The sequence below is a fragment of the Mustela nivalis genome, assembly GCF_964662115.1.
Source record: "Mustela nivalis genome assembly, chromosome: 6".
NCBI classification, from domain to species: domain Eukaryota; kingdom Metazoa; phylum Chordata; class Mammalia; order Carnivora; family Mustelidae; genus Mustela; species Mustela nivalis.
Window position 1 is genome coordinate 9,146,046 of NC_139025.1, and position 19,960 is coordinate 9,166,005.

Consider the following 19,960-nt stretch of genomic DNA (forward strand, 5'->3'; position numbering starts at 1 on the left):
CTCAGGTTGGCTCCTAACATCTTGGGATCTTGGGAAAGGCCTCAGGATTCTCCTTTTGGGAAACTATCTGAGGTTCTGTATGATGGTCTATCCCACTCTTTCTTAGGGAAACTTCTGTCGCCAGTTAGCTCGTCAGCCCTCAGGAGTCCCAAAGAAAGCCCATGGCGGACTTCCATACTTCTGCACTGCTGGGGGCAGGGGTCTCTGGGCTGTGGCGGGGAGCAGGCCCTCAGAACCAGTAACACAGTTCTAGCCATCTTGGATTGCCGCAGCAAAGCATCACAGCAGGAGTGGGTAAGGAGGGGGCTTAAAACAGTGGAAATTTACTCTCTCACAGTTCAGGAGGCCAGAAGTCCAAGATTGAGGTGTCTGTAGGGCCCATTCCTCCCGGAGGGTCTGAGGAGGAATCTCTTTAATGCATCTTTCTTGGCTTCTGGAAGTTCCGAGGAATCTTTTTTTTTTTTTTTTTTTGAATCTTTTAAAAAAATATAATTTCTTTTCAGTGTAACAGAATTCATTGTTTATGCACCACACCCAGTGCTCCATGCAATATGTGTCCTCCATAATACCCACCACCAGGGTCCCCCAACCTCCCACCCCCCACCCCTTCAAAACCCGCAGATTGTTTTTCAGAGTCCATAGTCTCTCATGATTCACCTCCCCTTCCAATTTCCCTCAACTCCCTTCTCCTCTCCATCTCCCCATATCCTCTGTGTTATTTCTTATGCTCCACAAATAAGTGAAGCCATATGATAACTGACTGTCTCTGCTTGACTCATTTCACTCAGCATAATCTCCTCCAGACCGGTCCATGTTGATACAAAAGTTGGGGATTCATCCTTTCTGATGGAGCCATAATACTCCATGGTGTATACGGACCACACCTTGCTTATCCATTTGTCCGTTGAAGGGCATCTTGGTTCTTTCCACAGTTTGCGGCCAAGGCCATTGCTGCTATGAACACTGGGGTACAGATGGCCCTTATTTTCACTACATCTGTATCTTTGGGGTAAATACACAGTAGTGCAATTGCAGGGTCACAGGGAAGCTCTATTTTTAATTTCTTGAGGAATCTCCACACTGTTCTCCAAATTGGCTGCACCAACGTGCATTCCCACCAACAGAGTAAGAGGGTTCCCCTTTCTCCACATCCTCTCCAACACATGTTGTTTCCTGTCTTGCTAATTTTGGCCATTCTAACTGGTGTAAGGTGATATCTCAATGTGGTTTTAATTTGAATCTCCCTGATGGCTACTGATGATGAACATTTTTTCATGTGTCTGATAGCCATTTGTATGTCTTCATTGGAGAAGTGTCTGTTCATGTCTTCTGCCCATTTTTTGACACGATTATCTGTTTTGTGTGTGTTGAGTTTGAGAAGTTCTTTATAGATCCTGGATATCAGCCTTTTTGTCTGTACTGTCATTTGCAAATATCTTCTCCCATTCCATGGGTTATCTCTTTGTTTTGTTGACTGTTTCCTTTGTTGTGAAGAAGCCTTTGATCTTGATGAAGTCCCAAAAGTTCATTTTCACTTTTGTTTCCCTTGCCTTTGGAGACATATCTTGAAAGAAGTTGCTGTGGCTGATATCGAAGAGGTTACTGCCTATGTTCTCCTCTAGGATTCTGATGGATTTCCAGGGAATCTTTAGTGTTCCTTGGCTTTTGGGAGCTGCACTCCAGTCTCTGCCTACATCTCCTGATGGCCTCTGTGTCCCTGTGTGACTCTTCTCTTCTTATGAGGACTCGTCCCATTGGACATGAGGCCCACCTTGATCCAGTATTACCCCGTCCTTATTTAATGATTTAGGTGAAGATCTTATTCCCAAGTAAGTTCATCTTCTGAGGCCCTATGTGGATGTGCACTTGAGGAGGGAGGGAACCCTCTTTAGGCCACCAGAACACTTAGATCTGTCTTACTCTTTCAAAGCACCTGGATCCTCATTTTATAGACAAGAAAACAGAAACTCAGAGAACTTAACTGGCTTTGTCCAAATTCCCACGGCCAGGAGTGGCAGAGCTGGGCTGGGGACCAGGATCTTGGCTCCAAGCCCAGTGGTCCCTGCCATGTTGGCTCTGCACTTTATAGTTTATGGAACCCTCTTTTCAGAGTCAGTTGCTCTGGGTAAGACAGGCATACTTATTGGGTTATCTGCCCATTTTACAGATGATGAAATGGAAGCCAAAGGCCATGGAGGGGGTGGTTTGCCAAGATCACATGGTGAGTTAGTGGCATGGTAGGGACTCAAGCCCTGGCCTCCAAAGGTCTTCCCCTACAATTAAATATTACATCTCGGTGTAAGCCTGATGAAAGGAGCCAACCATAAAAGGCACATGGTGTGTGATTCTGTCCATATGAAATGTCCAGAAATCGCAAGTCTAGAGATAGAAGGGAGGTTAGTGGCTCCCAACGGTGTGGGGAGGGAGGATGGGGGATTTCACTTTGCAGTGATGAATGTGTTCTGGAATCAGAGAACAGTGACCATTGCACAGCTGTGAGAATAAACTGAAAGCCACTGGAATGGGTCAACTGTCTGGCCTGTGAATCATAGCTAGTAAAGCTGCTCCAGAGAATGTCTCTGGGTCAGGCGTAAGCCGCCAGCCCCTGGGGAGGCCGTCCTGCCAGAGGCCAGTACTCACAGGCTGACAAGATGTGGTCTGTTGATGAGGGCAGACAGAGCCCCAACACTGCCTCAGGAGTTCTTCACGCACAAAGGCACCTTGAGGGCTTTCCTGGTGATAAGATTCCTAACCACTGCCTAAGGTTCAAGCCTGCCAAGACCAGGTGGGCTTCCTGACCCCCTTCCTGAGGTCAGGTCCTGGGTAGCCTTAGCAAGTCATTTCCTTGCTGGGTCTCAGTTCCCACATCAGGAACCGATGAGCACCTGCCTCCCTGAGTGGTCATGAAGGTCAAGTCTGGAAAGGGGTCAGCAGAGTCATGGGACCATTTGACCTCAGCCAAAAACCAACCAACAAAGCATGAGGCTTTGAGCCAATGCCATTGCACAACCATGACCTCCTCGTTCTCCCTAGATGCCCGTATCCTCCAGGGCTGGATGAGAGGTCAGAACTATGTGAGGCTTTATAATGGGCTCAGGAGCTGAGTGGCAAGGAGACAGCAGAGCACACTGCTGGAGGCTGCCAGTAGAGGCTTCAGCTTCCAAACCATGAAGACAGCGTTAGTGGCTTTATACATTGATGGTAGCCCCCATCACTAGCGTTCGGTCCTGCCAGGTCACAGGAGATCAGTTTGCATCTCTGTACCAGATCCTTACCCACTCGGCCCAGGGGCAAACTCAAGCTGGGTGGCCTCCTGGGCTTCTTCCCATCACACCAGCTTGCTAGGGCCATGGAGGGCCCAGAGGGGAGAGGCCGCTCATATTGCCTGGCTGGGAGGAGGGAGACGGCAGCGAGGCTCTCCCAGCCTGTTTCCACCTGCCCAGAGCCCTGCTCCCAGTTGTAGCCTGATGGCTTCTTCCGGAGTGTAGACTTCCTCGAGGCAGACTCCCATCTGTGAACCAAGTCCTTGAAGGAGTGAGCGCCCTAGGGCAACTGTCGGCCACTTTCTCCAAGCTCAGAGCTGCTGGGGGCGGGGGAGGTTTGCCACCTGAGTGGGAAGGGTAAGCACTGGAGTGGGGAATGGGAAATCTGCCGGATTCCTTCCAGCTGTGGCTGCTAGGGCCGGAGGGTAGAGAATGAGTCAGGAGGTAGAGAGAGGGAAAGAGACAAGTCAGGGCGGGCTCATGATGGGTCTTGCAGACCACATTATGGAAGAGGAACTTTATCCCAAGAGTGCTGGGACACTATTGCAGGATTTCTCATTAGAGACTGTGGTCATCACCCCCCCCCCCCATCTTCCTCACAGCTGTCATCACCATCATGGTGGCTCTCATGGGTCCCGTGCCAACTCTATACCAGGCACTGTGCTAAACACTCTCTTTGTGAATCCTATTAAAAGTTCTATGGGGGAGGGGTGCCTGGGTGACTCAGTGGGTTAAAGTCTCTGCCTTCGGCTCAGGTCATGATCCCAGGGTCCTGGGATTGAGCCCCTCATTGGGTTCTCTACTCAGCGGAGAGCCTACTTGCTCCTCTCTCTCTGCCTGCCTCTCTGCCTACTTGTGATCTCTATCTCTCTGTCAAATAAATAAATAAATAAATTCTTTAAAAAAAAAGTCCTATGGGGTAGATCCCATTATTACGTCCACTTCACAGATAAGAACATGGAGACTCAGAAACAGTAAGTGAAACGTTCAAGACCACACAACAACTAAGTCCTGGACAGAAGCAGAAGTGGAATCCAGGTCTGCCTGATTCCAAAGCCTTGGTTCCTAAACGTTGGTGTTTGGGGTTATAGCCCCTCTCCAGTGGTGTTTGCATTAGAACATGTCATTTACTGCTGAGCAAAGAATAAGAATTAGCAGATGGTGGCGGTCGGAATCAGAGATGGGGAGAGCAGTAATAGAAGGTGGTTTGAAAAGGGAAGAAGCAGATAGGAAACTCCACCCAGGAAACCCTTAGGCGGAGTCTAAAAAGAGGTGTTGATCCACTGGGAGGAAGGAATGAAGGAGAGGGTGCCTTTACTAATGAGCCCCACATTTCTGGCATGGGTGGTTGGCGGGGTAGACGGAGGAGGGCCATTTCTGTAGACACAGAATACACGTTTTCTTTAATGAGTCAGAGAGTGAATGAATACATGAATAATGAAGAGGTCCCCCCAAATGAAGTAGATAATGAGTTCCCCATCATTGGGATTATGCGAACAGTGGCTAGACAACCACTTAATCTACACATTGTAGAAGACACTCCTGATTTGAAGGGGAGGTCCAATGGAAGGTACTCAATAAATATATTGCATGCATGAGTGATTGAATCGCTGCCATCCCTATGAATCTAGGTCCTCATGGGGTCCCACCAGCACCTGCTGGGAGCTTGGTGATGAGTTACCGCTGCAGGGATGTAGGAGGGGGAGAGTACCAAACCCTCTTAAATCGTCTTACATTTCTGATTCAGTATATTTTTAAGCCTACATTTTAATATGTATTAGAAAGTTTACATATTGGGTATGTGTAGTAAAAATTCCTTTACTTAGAAAGATACACAATCAGAAGCTCGGACACCACCGTTCTGAAGGACAGAAGCCCTAAAATAGGTTGAGTGGAATTAATGGCCTGTCTCTCCTCTGACCAAGGCTTCTGCCTGCCTATTGCAATGTCCTCACAACACTCAGGGGTTCGGGAGTTGTAATAAATGAAAAATCTCTGCAAAAAACCCCTTGTCCATTTATTAAGCTATGTGGAAAAGACATGTGTTTACACATTTCATCCATTTCCCATTGTTTGTGAAATGCTCCCTCTTTACAATGTAACAGCTCTTTGGGTCTTTCCTGGGACAGATGGTCTTTATCACAGTGTCCACACAACCCACAGAGTGGCTGCCCTCTCACAGACTGATTGCTCCACAGACCATGAGAGGACCCTTGAGTGACCATTAGGATCCCAGGGCTGTGACGCGGCTCGGCTCAGAAAAGAGCTTTAGACCATCGCACGCCAGCTGGTGGACAAGCAGTACACATTAGCAAAGCACAGCCTCTTTTTTATTTCACAATATGTGCACCTATGTAACTTCATTTAAATACTAAACCGTTGCTACTTCTTATTGAACTGTTTTCTTTCTCCAGCTACAAGTGTGTATGTGTACTGGGACAGAGAGGTGTGTGTGTGGCAGGGGAGCAAAGGCCGGGAATCTTTTTAACGTTTTTGTTTTAAAATCTAGAGCGGGCTTGATGAGGATTTATGAGCGGTTTGCCATCCAAAATTTCCCGGTCCCCTTTTGGGTTTCCATCTTCTCCAGAGAAAGTCAGCTAAAAGTATCCATTTATTTTGTTGAGCGAATGAGTGCCGCTCAGTGCTGCGTACCTTACTATCCTGGTAGCTCCTGAAACCCACCGCCACGGAGCTGACCCTCCCTGCCTTGGTTCTCCGCCACTTGATGTCAGAACCTGGGTGGTGCGTTCTCCAAACTCCCCATGGAGCCTGGCACGGTGCTGCCCCAGGAAGCAGACTGTGAAACCGGGGAAAAGAGAAACGAATCCTCCCCGGAGGACCTGGGGCTTGGGGGTAATGCTGTCTTTTAAGGCTCTGGCCAAGGAGGCTGGTCCAGCTTCCTGGGGCCTGAGCCCCGCCCCACGCATCACCCCGCCCACCGCCGCCCCGCCCAGCGAGGACTGAGCCCCGCCCCTCCGCAGTGCAGGCTGCTGGCCTCTTGGGCGAGGGCGTTCTCCCTTCTCTGTTCAACAGTGGACAAGCTGTTCCATTGCTCATTACACGGGTCCCTCCCCAGGGCCTCCTCACCGTTCACACCCACCTGGACCTAGCCAGCCTTCCTGACCCAGGGCTGCTGCCGGCACCCATGAGCCGCTCAGCCCTCTAGGGGAGCTCTGTCCCAGGACCAGTGCTCTGAGGTCAGTGACCTTTATGCCAAATCATTGGTCTGCTGACCTGGAGGGGCCCCCATGAGGCCACCTTCAAATAAACCACTGCTTGGTGGCCTTGGTGGCTGAGACAGGGACCACGGTAGGCGGGCCTGGGCTCCTCCCGACGGCTGCCCACCTCCAGTGAGGGTCGGAGTATGGGGACTCCCTGAGTACGCTCACCCAGACATCTCTCGGGCTCATCAGAATACAAACCCTGAACGGGGTGGCCTGCCCCCGAAATGCTTGTGCGTGTATGCTGGGGTGGGGGTGGCGGGGACAGAGTATGGAAGGAGGGGTGGAAGGTAGTTAACATTATCGAGCACCTGCTGCGTGGATGGCACTGATGGTGCTTTACACAACCATGAGCGACGAAGCTGTGACTTTACGATAAATTTACTTCCGTTCTGTGTGCGTAAGAAAGCCACACGTTTATATAGCACCTTTCCTTCCTTCGAAGTACCTCTATGCCTGTGGACTCTTGTAATCTTCACAACACCCTGCTGTTACAGGGGCAGGGACAAGGGGATGTGCCACCCGTTATGGGCTGGGGGCGGCCGGTTCCTCGCCCCTCCCTTCTGCACTACCCCACAGCACCTTGCTTGACCATGTCCAGTCGCAGAACAGCCTTCTGGTGGTTGCTAGAGTTCAATCATTCCCGTCTGCGTTTGCCAAGTTCCTTCAAGGCAGAGATTATTCTCTTTTTCTTCCCTTTTGCTGTTGGGGCTCAATGTTGCACAGCCAGCAAGTGACTACTAAGTGTTTACTGAGTTCTTTGTTGGCACAGACCATTTTGTCCGTGGACAGGGGAAGTGATGGAATCCTTGTCTCTGGGTTCTCACCAGGGATCCCTCACAGTTCAACCTTCATTAACCTGAGCATCAGCCTCCAGAGTCCCAGCTCGATAGATTTGAGAGACCTAAGGCAAAATCCCAGCTAGGTCTGGCCTGTGCACTCAGCCGTGGCACCAGAGCCGGGGGGCCGCTCTCCTGAAGGTCTGGGCTGCGGCGGGGCGGGACACACCTGGGAGGGAAGCACAGTCACTCCTGTCCCTGTCCCAGGCCTCCTCCACTCCTGGAGGGTGCAGACTGGCCCAGGGGTGGCAGCAGATGAGAACAATAATACTGTCGTGTGTATGGAGCCCTTGGCCATGTGTGAGGTCCCCCATCCTCCTGGCCTGGCTTGCTGCAACCATGAAGATTCTGGGTTTTCCTAGAGACACCGACTTCCTGCCCAAGGTTACAGCCGTGGCACACCTTCCCTTCCTTCCTGGACATATCCTGAAGCACCCCTCTCCCTCGTCCCAGCACCTAGGAGCAGGGGTCCCAGCAGCGTCCCCCTCACTGGCTGTTCCCTGCCCAGTCAGGCAGTTTGTGAATCTGGCGCTCCACAGAGATGGAGGTTCGGAGGGTGCCCATGGAGTTATCCATCTTGTTGGGCTCCGGCATGCAGCCCCCTTTCTGGCACAGTCCCCAGAACACCTCCCGAGACTTCTTGCGAAAGCGCTTGCCCACGATCACGTACACCAGCGGATTGAGGCAGCTGTTGCTGTAGGCCACGTAGGAGGCGATCTGCGTGAAGACGTCGATCACATGCTCATCCCAGCAGCCGGACAGGATGTTGAGGCGCAGCAGCGTGTCCAGCACGGTGCTGATCTGGAAGGGCAGCCAGCAGACGACGAACAGCAGCAGCACGGCCAGGACCAGCACCGTGGCCTTCCTTTCCGTCTGGATCTCCTTGAACTTCTGCATCTCATTGTTCCGGAGCACCTGCATGATCTGCACCGTGCAGAAGGTGATGACGGCCAAGGGCAACAGGAAGCCCACGAAGTTCAGGAGGATGTTGGTGAACACTTCCCAGGTGCGGGACGGGTAGATGATGACGCAGGCTGTGACGTTGTGGCCCTCGTCCCGATACTCCTTCATGGTCCGGAAGGCCAGCATGGGCGAACTCAGCAGCAGCGTGCATCCCCAGATCACAAGGCTGTAGAGCTTGGCCCAGCGCACTCCGCGCATCCGGCCCATGGACATGGTCTTCACCAGGGCCAGGTAGCGGTCGATGCTGACCAGCATGAGGAAGGAGATGCTGCTGTAAAGGTTCATGTAGAGCATGGTGTTTACCACACGGCAGAGGACCTCCCCAAAGAGCCAGTCGAAGTTGTTGGCGATGGTGATGGCCCAGAAGGGCAGCCCGCAGGCCAGGATCAGGTCCGCCACAGCCAGGTTGCCCAGGTAGATCTCGGCCACCGTGCAGCTGGTCTTATGCAGGCAGAAGATGCTGAGGACAAAGATGTTCTCGAGGGCCGCCAGCACGAACAGCACCCAGAGGAAGGGGGCCTGGATGGTGTTGAGCCAGTTCCACCAGTCGGAGAAGACGCAGGTGCTGGGCACTGTCTCGTTGAGAGCCGGCAGGAGGACTTGCGAGGTGATGTTGAGCATTTCCATGCTGAAAGAAAGTGGAAAAGAGGCTGTTACACCTCGAGTCACAAGAGGCAGGAGAAACAGCTGACGCAGAAGGAGGAGAGGCTCAGCAAGCAGCTTCCAGAAGCCAGGTCAGGAGCGGCACTCAGAGCCTTTCTGCTGCACGCTCAGAGACTCGGGTCCGGCCATCCCTGACGCCCCGGGGTCTTTGAAAGGTGCCCTGTGTCCTTGGGCGAGGCTGAGAGGTCGTGGTCTTCACCTTGGTGCTGCACTGAGATATTTCCTCGGCCAGCATCCGTCAGCAGCACGGATCATTGCAGTCTTGGACCCTGGAGTTCCTCGATGCTTCCATGATGGGAGGATCCGCGCACATTCCTTCCTTATCACACGGGCCCCTCCCGAGGGAGCTGGTCATCTTTCAGATTCTCATGGCCTGGTCCCAGTGAGTAATTGATTAGAGGAGATAAATAGTATCATGCCAGACTGGGAGGTTCCATCCTGGCTCCGAGACCACAGCCCGTGTGCCCACACCCTGTCTCCTTCTGGCAGAGGGAAGCTTTGTGCTTGCGGAACCCCCACCAGCAAGGAGTTGATAATAATTAAGAGGTTGCAGGATGGAAAGGGAGGGCAGGGGCTTTGGAACCAAGCAGTCCTCCTGGTTCAGATCCCGGCTCACTCATTAGCTGTGTGACCTTGGGTAGGTCGAAACCTCTCTGAACCTCAGTGACCTACCCCGTAAAATGGGAATAACATAATCTACTTATCAGGGTTGTGGTGGGAATCCAAGACAGTTGGCAAAAAGCCCCAACCTCGGTACTTGGTTTGATAAGTGTGAATAACTATTTTTGTGAACCACCAGCAACACTTGGCTTGCTCCTGCGTTAGTGATTTTATCATTAACCCACTGGTTCCTCTTTCACTCTTAGGTGAGACTCAGACCACGGGGCTATTCATTTTCTAGCAGTGTCACTGTCAAGGCTAACTCATCTCTACCTTCAGCAAAGAGGCATGGGGCTTGGACACATATGGGTTCCAATCCTAGCTGTGTGGCCTTGGGCAAATCACTTGACCTCTCTGAGCTTCCATTTCATCTCCTTTGGAGTAGAGTATTACTCTCTTCTTGCCTTGCTTTGCATGGCTGTGGCAAGGTTGAATCGAAGAGTAGATATGAAGACACGTTGCAAGCAGAAAGCCCAACCCAGATGGCAGGACTGAGTGGACATTTGCCCAGTGCCCTATGTGGTGGGGGAGGGAAGGTGGCCCTAGGCGGGCCCTTCCTAGAAGGGTGATTCTTTCCTGGGCAGGCTTATGGGGCAGGGGTTGAGCCACAACTTATGGGAAAGAATCTGCTGTTCACCTTGGGATTTCCTAGGAAAACCCTCCCTCTTACTTCCAGGAGTGGCTGGCTGGTTTTCAGTGGCCAGACTGGGCATCTCTGACTGACTGACTTACTCATCGATGCGTTTGTCTTTCTCTTTTTATTAAAAAAAAAAAATATATATATATATATATATATTTATTTATTTAACACAGAGAGATAGAAAGAGAGAGAGAGAGATAGATATCACAAGTAGACAGAGGCAGGCAGGGGGGGGGGAAGCAGGCTCCCTGCCGAGCAGAGAGCCCGATGCGGGGCTCCATCCCAGGACCCTGAGACCATGACCTAAGGTGAAGGCAGAGGCTTAACCCACTGAGCCACCCAGATGCCCACGTTTATCTTTTAAATGTGCCTCAAGCTTCTTCTCTGTGGGAGCCAGGAGCCAGGAGCCAGTACCATGTGTCCCCTGCCCTGTCCACGCTCCCAAGTGTGACAAATGCCACGGGGTGGAAGGAAAGGCACAGGGCACAGAACTGGGGTGGGGGGAGAAGGTTGGAGGTGATTCTGTAACTTAGTGTCCCACGATGAGGGCCATGTCAATGCACAGCAAGAAGGAACAGCGTTATACGGTGACAGATGGTGGCTGCGCTTGGGATGAGCAGAGCGTAATGTGCCGAGAGCTTGGATCACTGTGTTGTACACCCACGACCACGGTAGCATTGTGTGTCAACTGAACTTTGATGTGAAAGTTAAAAAAACAAAAACAACACAAAGGGGAGGGGACGGACCAGGCAGAGGGAGCAGCTTGAGCAGAGGTGCAGCGCGGAGAAGCCTCTGGCGCGTTCTGGAAGGCAGACTAGATGTTGGCCAGGGAGGCGGGAAGTGGCCCGAGATGGGATGAATAAGGGAAAAAGGACAGTCATCACTGGCTGCTAAGAAACGGAGGCTTTGTCCCTGAGGGCTTTAAGGAGTGAGCGACGGAATAGAAAAAACACTCTAGAAATTCTAGACCCTTCTGGTGAAGTGGTGGCTTTAGGATATCCCAAAATTCTGTGCCACCCTTCCCTTCAAAGGGTAGAGTCTAGTTCCTCTTCCGGGGAACGTGGCCAGACTTGGTGACTTGCTTCCCACCCACAGTGGCAGCGACAGTGTGTGACTCCCACAGCCAGGCCCGGAACATGCGCGATGCAGGGCACAGCGGGTTCAGCGTCTGACTCTTGAGTTTCGGCTCAGGTCATGATCTCAGGGTCACAAGATTGAGCCCCTTGTGGGCTCCATGCTCCGCACAGAGTCTGCTTGAGATTCTCTCTCCCTCTGTCTTTATTCCTCTCTGCCACGTGCCCCCCTCACCCCTGGACTCTCTCTCTCTCTTTCTCTCAAATAAATAAATCTTTTTAGAAAACCCATGGTGCTGCTTCCTCCTCTGCCTCTTGGGTCTCTTGCTGAGGGGGAGACCGGCTGCCGCGTTGGGAGGGGACACAAGCAGCCACGTGGAGAGGAACCTCCTTGCCGCTTGGAAGAGGATCCTCTGGTCCCAGGTAAGCCTTTGGTTGACGCCGGCCCCCAGCCTTTGAGTGGTCTAGTGGAGGCCCAGCCAAGGCGCCAGACATGAGGGAACTGAGACTAGCTATCCCCACCGGGCCTTAAGTTCCTGACCCCTGCAAACTGGGTAGCTCTGGAAGTAAGGTCTACCCTGGGAAGCCTCCCTGGTCCAGCCTTTGGTCCTGTTTCTGCAGCTACAGAAAACCCACTTCCTTGGTGCCCCAGGCTGGGAGAGTTGACTCTCAGGATCTGGCTCTCTGAGACTGAAGTCACCAGCAGCGGCTTGTTCATTTCCCAGCAATACAGTCCCCGGCCACTGGGATGGCCCCGGCCCCTAGTTGGCTCTGAGAAGCCACAGATTCATCCGAGGTGGCCTGGGGAGTGTGTAATTGGGACTTACGAGCCCTGAGGCTATTTGGTCATCTGCAGAGTAGGCTGTGCTCCCGCATGGGGCTGGGGGGCCGGACTGGGCCCTTCTCCCCTTTCTTGGGCCAACACTGCCAGCTGAGAACCAACCCTGCTTCCACTCAGGATCGGCTTTCCCTACATCCTCTCTTAAGGGTGGCTTGGCCTTCTACCAGATGCCAGACATGTGTTGGAAACTTCTTGTCTCCATGGTGACCAGGAACTTCACGTCTCTGTCTGATTCCTTGGGTGTTGACATCAGAGTGTCTCCCCATTTCCAAGTTCATGGGATCGCTCACACGGGACCACTGGTACTGTGTCCTTGTCCTGCATCTCTGTGCTCCGACAAACCCCACAGAGCACCTGCTCCGTCTGCTTCCACCAGGCGCATGGGGATTTGAACACCGGCCACGCCAGCCCCCTAGAGTTTTCGTCTGTGGATTCAACATCCCTTGTCACTTCAGTTGTTGTCCAGGAGATGGGGGTCAGGTTCTCCAGGCCTTCTCCAGGCTGCCTGGCCCTCCCTTATAAGGAGTATGTCAAGGAAGTCTTTTGACTTACCTAAAAGAGGCCGTGGTGGGCACAGGGTCCTCATGAAAAGACAGGAACATTGATCTTTTCCAGGTGGAGAACATCTTGACTCAGTGTGGGACGAGAGGGAGGCTCCTGGGCTGACCAGCGGAGAAAGGACAGTTAGATGGTGGCCAGGGACCATAAAACACACATTCTCTCCACCAGGGAAGGGAAATGGAGTCCTTCACTTAAAAAATGTTTATTAAGCAGCTACTGCATACGGGTGCTAGGGACCTAATGGTACAATGTCCCGTCCTCCAGGATCGTACAGTCCAATGGAGAAGCTAGGTGTTCCTGAATTAGTCACTAATTAACTGAAAACTGACATAAATGCTATGAAATAAAGGTTCCATGACAGAATGTAACTAACATGGAGTCCTAAACCAGTCTGCTCTGGGGGATGAATGGGTATTTGTTTTGAGACCTGAAGGTATGTAGGAGGAAACTGGGTAAGAGGATGGTGGTAGAGAGGAGGATGTTTGGGTGGAAGGAACAGCAGGTGCAAAGGTCCTGAGGCAGGAAGAAACTTGCTGTGGACATGTGTCAGGCCCTGGTGGCTGTTGGGGGAAGGAGGGGAGGAGATTGTGGCAGGGGCAGTCCGGAGGCAGGGAGACATCTGTCTAGGAGCTGGATGATGGAGACTGGAGAGGAGGAATCCCAGGGATGTTTAGACAGTCTGTAAGGCTGGCCAGGGAGAGGCTGCGGATGAGGGCGAGCAGCGTGTCAAGGACGCCCCTCCCTACCCACCACAGAGGCTGCCATCTCCTATGGAGGGAAGAGGCGGAGGGGGCTTCCCCATCTCACGCGACCTCTTGCTCCCGTCCCAGAAGCGTGGGACTAGCCGGGAGCCTGGGTGCCTGTGCGTGTGAGTGCATGCGGCCACGGGTCTGCCCAGCCTCAGGTTCCAGCCACTTCTTAGCAAGAGCAGCCTGTGCAAAGGGCAGGCATACGGGCTTCCAGAAGCCAGCAGTCTGAATTCAGCTGGGGGGTGGGTGGAGCTAGGGCAGCGGACAGTTCAGGAAATACAGGCACCTTAGAAAAAGAAGGGAGTGAGTTGGTAAGTGGGAAACAGAAGACACTTAGTTCACATCTGAAGAAGGTTTAGCAGAACCCCTAAGCTGAGCTGAGGCCAAGATTTAGAACTTTCCAGAGGAGGAAAGTGGTACTGATCCTGCAGGGAGGGGGATCTAGGGAAGGCAAGACAGGCCTCGTAGATTGCCTTTTTGGGGAGCCCCTTCCTGGCCACTAAGAAGAAAATTCGCCTGGAGGTAAGAGGTCATGTGCTTGAGTCGTTCACTCCTCCGTGCTGCCTAGGGAGAAAGCGCCCGGCGACCTTCCTCTGGCCGTGGGGCTCCCTCTCCTGCGGAGGGACCGCAGCCTGCCTGCAGGCCGTTGGGGATCAGGCCGGCTGACCCTAACTGCTCCCGTTTCCAAAACAAAGCCTGAGGCTTCTCTGTCTCCGGCAGGTCCCAGAAAGGGATTTCAAGTCCAGAGAAGTTGGTGGCGTGGAGGGCGGTTGCATGTTGTTTCTGTCCCTCTGCTTTGGAGGTGCCCAGCCCAGGGGAGGACTGTGTGGGGGCTGCGGGCTGCTCCCCACCCCTCTCCTTGCAGCCCACCCCCAGCCCCAGGGGAGCCCTTCCGTGGACTTGGCCAGCGGGAGCACGGGCAGGACATGGAGGGAGGGACAGCATGAAGATGGGGCATCGCTCCATTTCCCTGCCTTGGGGCCTCCAGGGGCTGAGGTCACAGCTCCTCTGAGGGGCCCCTTCCACCTCCCTGGCCAGGATTCCGGAGGGGACAACCTCCACCATCTCATCTTCCTCGGTTCTGGGCAAGGGGCAGGGACCACCGCCAGGGCCTTGGCTCTGCTAGCCCTGAGGTTCCACAGAGCGTCCACACTCTAAACAGACCCCCTGTCCAAAATCTCTCCACATTGGGGGCACCTGGGTGGTTCAGTCGTTAGGCGTCTGCCTTCAGCTCAGGCCATGATCCCAGAGTCCTGAGATCGAGTCCCGCATGCGGCTCCCTGCTCAGTGGGAAGCCTGCTTCTCCTTCTCCCATCCCCCTGCATGTGTTACTTCTCTCCCTGCCTCTCTCTTTGCTAAATAAATAAATCTTTTTTTTTTTTTTTTTTAAAGAAAGAAACCTCTCCATATTGCCCAGTGTGAATGTGCCTTCTCTGTCCTCCTGGGACCCTGTGGGGATTATAAAATCTGATGTCAGATGTCAGATGTCAGAGAGGGATTGGAAGGAATGTGGAAGGGAGTGTGGCTCCGGGGCACATTGGCTCCGGGGAGGGGGTGGTCAGGAGTGTGGCCCTCATTCTCTGTCGCCCAGACGGAGCTCTCTTGTCCTTCTAGTCCCCCTCCCGGCCTCAGGACTGTCCTGGTCAGTCTCCACCACCCCCACCCCACAGGCCAGAGCAACGAGGTGGGAGGGGGTGACTCTGAAGATGGGCTTCCTCCTTGGGTCTCATACCGATGCTTCGTAAGGAACATCCAACGTCCTGATTCATTTGGTCTCCATCTGCCTCAGAATTCAGGCCAAGAAGACTCGCTTCAAAAATATTTCCTTTCGTTGAATCACAGGAATCCTATCCTGTCCCTGCTGCCAGGAGTAAATGCCATGTGAGTCTCAGAGGGAGACCCTTGTGGCTTCCCAGGAACCCGCGTCTCAGGGGCTCTGAGTCTGGGGTCACCCCGAAATGCACAGCGTCCCTTTCTCAGAGGCCAACCTTCCCCTGGGCTGGAGCCCCCAACCTCACAGACCCCTCCAGGCAGCACCCTGTGGCTGCGCGAGGCCTGGGAGGAACTGCCCGCGGCGAGGGGTGTGGGCCGGACGGTGGGGAACCCTGGAGCATGTGGTCAGCCCTCCCGACGGGCCGGTCCCCACGGGGCCCATGTGGCTTCAACCTCTGTCTGGGATTTGCACCCGTTTTCTCCAAAGAGGGCGAGCCCAGTGCCCAAGTCTAGCCAGAATGAAAGAGCTTAGAGCCCACAGGGTTTATTTTTGGCAGGTTGTTTTGATGACAGATGGTACTCAGTTTCCTTTTAATAAAGTTGGCGATAGGAAGTCACAGGTCAAAAGTAAGTCTCTTAGAGAAGCGGCTGTGTGGGTGGTTAGGTCTGGCAGAAGCTGCATGCGGAATGACCGAATTTGGGAAAACAATCCCAGAACGCCTCGCTGGAAATGGGGGCGGGTGGGGTGCCCAGGCCCGTGGGATCAGAAGTCAGACCTGGAACGGGGTCCTCCTCCACTGGGCTTCTTATCTGTGGGTTTGTCTAAAAACAGCCCCACCCCCCAGGGCTGTCAGCACGTGGAAATGAATGCACATGGCACGTGGGCATGTGTTCTCGAAGCCGCGCTGACCTTGCTGCCCCAGGAAGAGGGCTGGTCTGCTTCTGCCATGGCATGTGCTGTGGGATGCAGGAGACCCTTCCACGCGGTCTCTGCTCTCCCGCTCACAGCTCATGGACCCACACTCGGTTCCCAGACGCTATTCTTCAGCGGGATGGAGAGAGGTGAGTGTGTCGCTGGGACGTGTTGTGTATGTGTGTGGGGTGTGATTATGTGTGTGTGCATGGTGTGGATTGTGTGGTGTGTGCGGTGTGTATGTGTGTGGTGTGTGCATGGTGTGTATGTGTGGTGTGTATATGTGTATGGTGTGTGGCGTGTGGTGTGTGTGGTATGTGTGGTGTGTATGTGTATGGTGTGTGTTGTGTGCAATGTGTATGTGTATAGTGTGTGCATGGTGTGTGTATGGTATGTGTGTGATGTGTGTGACATGTGTTGTGTGTGTGAGGTGTGTGTTGTGTGTGTGATGTGTGTATGCTGTGTATGTATGTGGTGTGTGTGTGGTATGTGGGAGATGTGTGTATATGGTGTGTGTTGTGTGGTATATGCAGTGTGTGTGGTGTGTTTGTGTGTGTTGTGTGTGTGTCATGTGTAGTATATGTATGATGTGTGTGTGGTGTGTATGTATATGGTGTGTGTTGTGTGGTGTGTGTGGTGTGTATGTGTGTGCTGTGTGCATGGTGTGTGTGTATGGTATGTGTGTGGGGTGTGTGTGAGGTATGTGTTGTGTGTGAGATGGGTGCATGTTGTGTATGTGTGTAGGGGGTGTGTGGTGTGTGTGTGGTATGTGGGAGATGTGGGTATATGGTGTGTTGTGTGGTCTATGCAGTGTGTGTGGTGTGTATTGTGTGTTGTGTGTGGTATGTGTATGGTGAGTGTTGTGTGGTGTGTTGTGTGTCCATCTATCCCATGTTGTGTTGTGTGTGTGGTGTGTACATGCGTTGTGTGTGTGTTTGATATGTGTATGGTGTGTGTGGTATGTGTTGTGTGTATGTATGTGGTGTGTGTATGGTGTGTGTGTGTGGGTGGCGTGTGTGATGTGTGTGTGGTGTGTTTGTGTGGCCGTCTATCCCACTATATTCCGCATCCCGAGGGGGAAGGGCGTCTTCCTCATCTTGCCAGCCCGCTGGGCCTGCACGGATTTGCACGTCCCAGTCTCTTGAAAGACACTCGCCTGTAAGTGGACTCTCTCTGGCCACCCAGCAATTCAGAATCAAGGCCAGGGTCAGAAAGAGCCGACGTCTCGAGTCACATGGGAGAGCCCTCCCTGGACACCTCCCCAGCACAGACGCTTTCCTCTGAACTCTGATCTCCACGGTCCCGGGAAGGGGCTGTTTATAGCCAGTCACCAGGGAAGAGAATGGGCCACAGTAAACACTGGTGGGGCGGGGGCGGGGAGGAGGAGGAGGTGGCCTCCTGCGTCTTGTTGGCCTCCGCGGCAGGGCAGAAGCGTGGCCTGGGCACAGTTTCCAGGGGACCCTTTTCTCTTTTGTCCTGAAAAAAGGTCAAAGTCATCTCTGGGGAAGCGTCAGGTTCTGGGAAGTCAACCCCCATTCTAGGAACTCCTCGAGAGCAGAATCAGAAGACCCAGTCCTACCACGTGGGCTCTTCTGGCATTTGCACACTTTGCAGGCCTGGAATGTTTTGGAAACATTTACAGAGAAGGCAAGAGAGGCCGAGGCCCGAGGCCACTCTGTGTTCTGCCTCAGAGGGGAGGGCGCACTCGCCCGACTCTGCTCGCCCTCCGATGACCCGGAGCCCGGTTCAGCCTTTCTCTTTTGCTTATTATGGAAGGTTATTCTTTTCAGCACGTTTTGCTTCTTTTCCCCACATTGGGATTTGGAGTTTTCATGATTGGGCAACATCATCTGACATCCTAACACCTTCCCTTTTTGTTTTGGCAGATAATGTGACCATACACCCCCCCCCACACACACACAATGGGATACTATGCGACCATCAAAAAACCCAAGATCTTGCCATTTGCAAAGATGTGGATGGAACTAGAGGGTATTATGCTGAGCGAAATAAGTCAGTCAGAGATAGACAATTATCATATGATCTCACTGATCTGAGGAATTTGAGAAACAAGACAGAAGATCATGGGGAAGGGAGGGAAAAATGAAGCAAGATGGAACCAGAGAGGGAGACAAACCATAAGAGACTCTTAATCTCAGGAAACAAACCGAGGGTTGTTGGAGGGGAGGGAGGTGGGAAGAATGGGATGGCTGGGTGTTGGACACTGGGGAGGTGAGGAAAAAAATAAAAAAAGAAAAATAGAACATTAAAAAAAAGATAATGTAACCTCACAGTAAATAGCATTTAAGCATGTTCAGATCTCCTAGAGTTCATCCCTACACATAGCTATTAGCATGACATTTGTTTATTGTTATCGATGAATCATTCCTTTATTCCAAGCTCTTTCCATGTAATATATTTTCTTAGTGCCTATGCAATGGAATAAAGAGAAACCTCATTTAAAATGGGGACAGTTGGGCACCTGGGTGGCTCAGTGGGTTAAGTCACTGCCTTTGGCTCAGGTCGTGATCTCAGGGTCCTGGGATCAAGTACCACATCGGGCTGCCTGCTCAGCCGGGAGCCTGCTTTCCTCTCTCTCTGCCCGCCTTCCTGCCTACTTGTGGTCTCTCTCTGCCAAATAAATAGATAAAATCTTTAAAAATATTAAAAAAAATAAATAAAACAAGGTCAGTTTGGGGCATCTGGGTGGCTCAGTGGGTTAAGCCTCTGCCTTTGGCTCAGGTCATGATCTCAGGGGCCTGGGATCGAGCCCTGATTTGGCTCTCTCCTCAGCAGGGAGCCTGTTCCCCACCCCCAGCCCCCACCACCTGCCTCTCTGCCTACTTGTGATCTCTGTCAAGTGGAAAAATAAAATCTTAAAAAAAAAAAAAAATAGAGTCAGTTTGGAGCGTGTGGGTGGCTCAGTCAAGTATCTGACTCTAGATTTTGGCTCAAGTCATGATCTCAGGGTCATGAGACTGAGACCTTCATCTGGCTCCGTGTCGGAGCCTCCTTAAGATTCTCTCTCTCCCTCTCCTTCTGCCTCTCTCCCCATGTCCTTCTCTAAAAAAATTAAGAAAAAAAAAAAACAAAAAAATAAAATGAGGTTGGCTTAGCCAAACAATACAAAAATACAGATTTGAAGGGGCACATACACCCCAGTGTTTATAGCAGCATTAGTAACAATAGCCCTATTATGTTAAGAGCCCAATGTCCATCGACTAACGAATGGATAAAGAAGATGTGAGATGTGTGTGTGTGTGTATTGAGCCATCAAAAAGAATAAAAGTTTGCCATTTGCAACAATGTGGATGGAACGAGAGGGTATTATGCTAATTCTCTCATATGTGGAATTTAGGAAATAAAACAGATGAACACATGGGAAGGGAAAAAGAGAAAGAGAGGAAAGCAAACCATAAGAGACTCTCAATGATAGAGAACAAACTGGGGTTGCTGGAGGGGAGGTGGGTGGGGAGGGGAAGGACTATAGGGGTGATAGGTATCAGGAGGGCACTTGTGATGAGCCCTGGGTGTTGTATATAAGTGATGAATCATTAAATTCTACACCTGGAACAATTTTACCATATATATATATATATATTAACTAATAAGAATTTAAATAAAAATTTGAAAAGAAAAGAAATACATAGGAAAGTAAATATGCCTCCCCCAAAACTAAAGAAATAAAATGGAGTTAGGAGGCCAGCAGGGGGGGCTCTCACATCACCCCACTCTTTATAGCCCTTTATAGCACGGAGGAAAGCATGCACCCCTCCGCCAGAAAGAAAGAAGGAAGATTGTCTTCTGACCCAGCAACAGCCCAGCCAATGAGAGACAGTCACAGCTCAGCCAATGAGAAAT

General features: G+C 52.0%; 2 protein-coding genes across 2 annotated transcripts in view; both read right to left on the reverse strand.

Annotated features, from left to right (window-relative positions):
- The window catches only part of BDKRB1 (bradykinin receptor B1), a 28,488-nt gene extending 15,668 nt beyond the window's left edge, over positions 1-12,820 (reverse strand). The window contains exon 1 of the mRNA XM_082736243.1: positions 12,716-12,820. The gene's annotated coding sequence lies outside the window, so the exon portion shown is untranslated. The remainder of the gene's footprint in view (positions 1-12,715) is intronic.
- Positions 5,262-12,808, reverse strand: BDKRB2 (bradykinin receptor B2). The gene is made up of 2 exons (XM_082736236.1): positions 12,716-12,808; positions 5,262-8,914 (listed from the first exon to the last, which is right to left on the reverse strand). Exons 1-2 carry the CDS (start codon positions 12,787-12,789, stop codon positions 7,810-7,812), a joined length of 1,179 nt encoding a protein of 392 aa, XP_082592362.1. The 5' UTR covers positions 12,790-12,808; the 3' UTR covers positions 5,262-7,809.
- Positions 12,821-19,960: the final 7,140 nt, after the last annotated feature.

What these genes read in the sequence shown, in the direction of transcription:
- BDKRB2 (XM_082736236.1), bottom strand. Translation starts at nt 12,789, where the DNA reads ATGTTCTCCACCTGGAAAAGATCAATGTTCCTGTCTTTTCATGAGGAC. An exon ending in CCCACCACGGCCTCTTTTAG is followed by an intron (nt 8,915 to 12,715) that starts GTAAGTCAAAAG and finishes ACTTTCTTTCAG; the next exon opens with CATGGAAATGCTCAACATCA.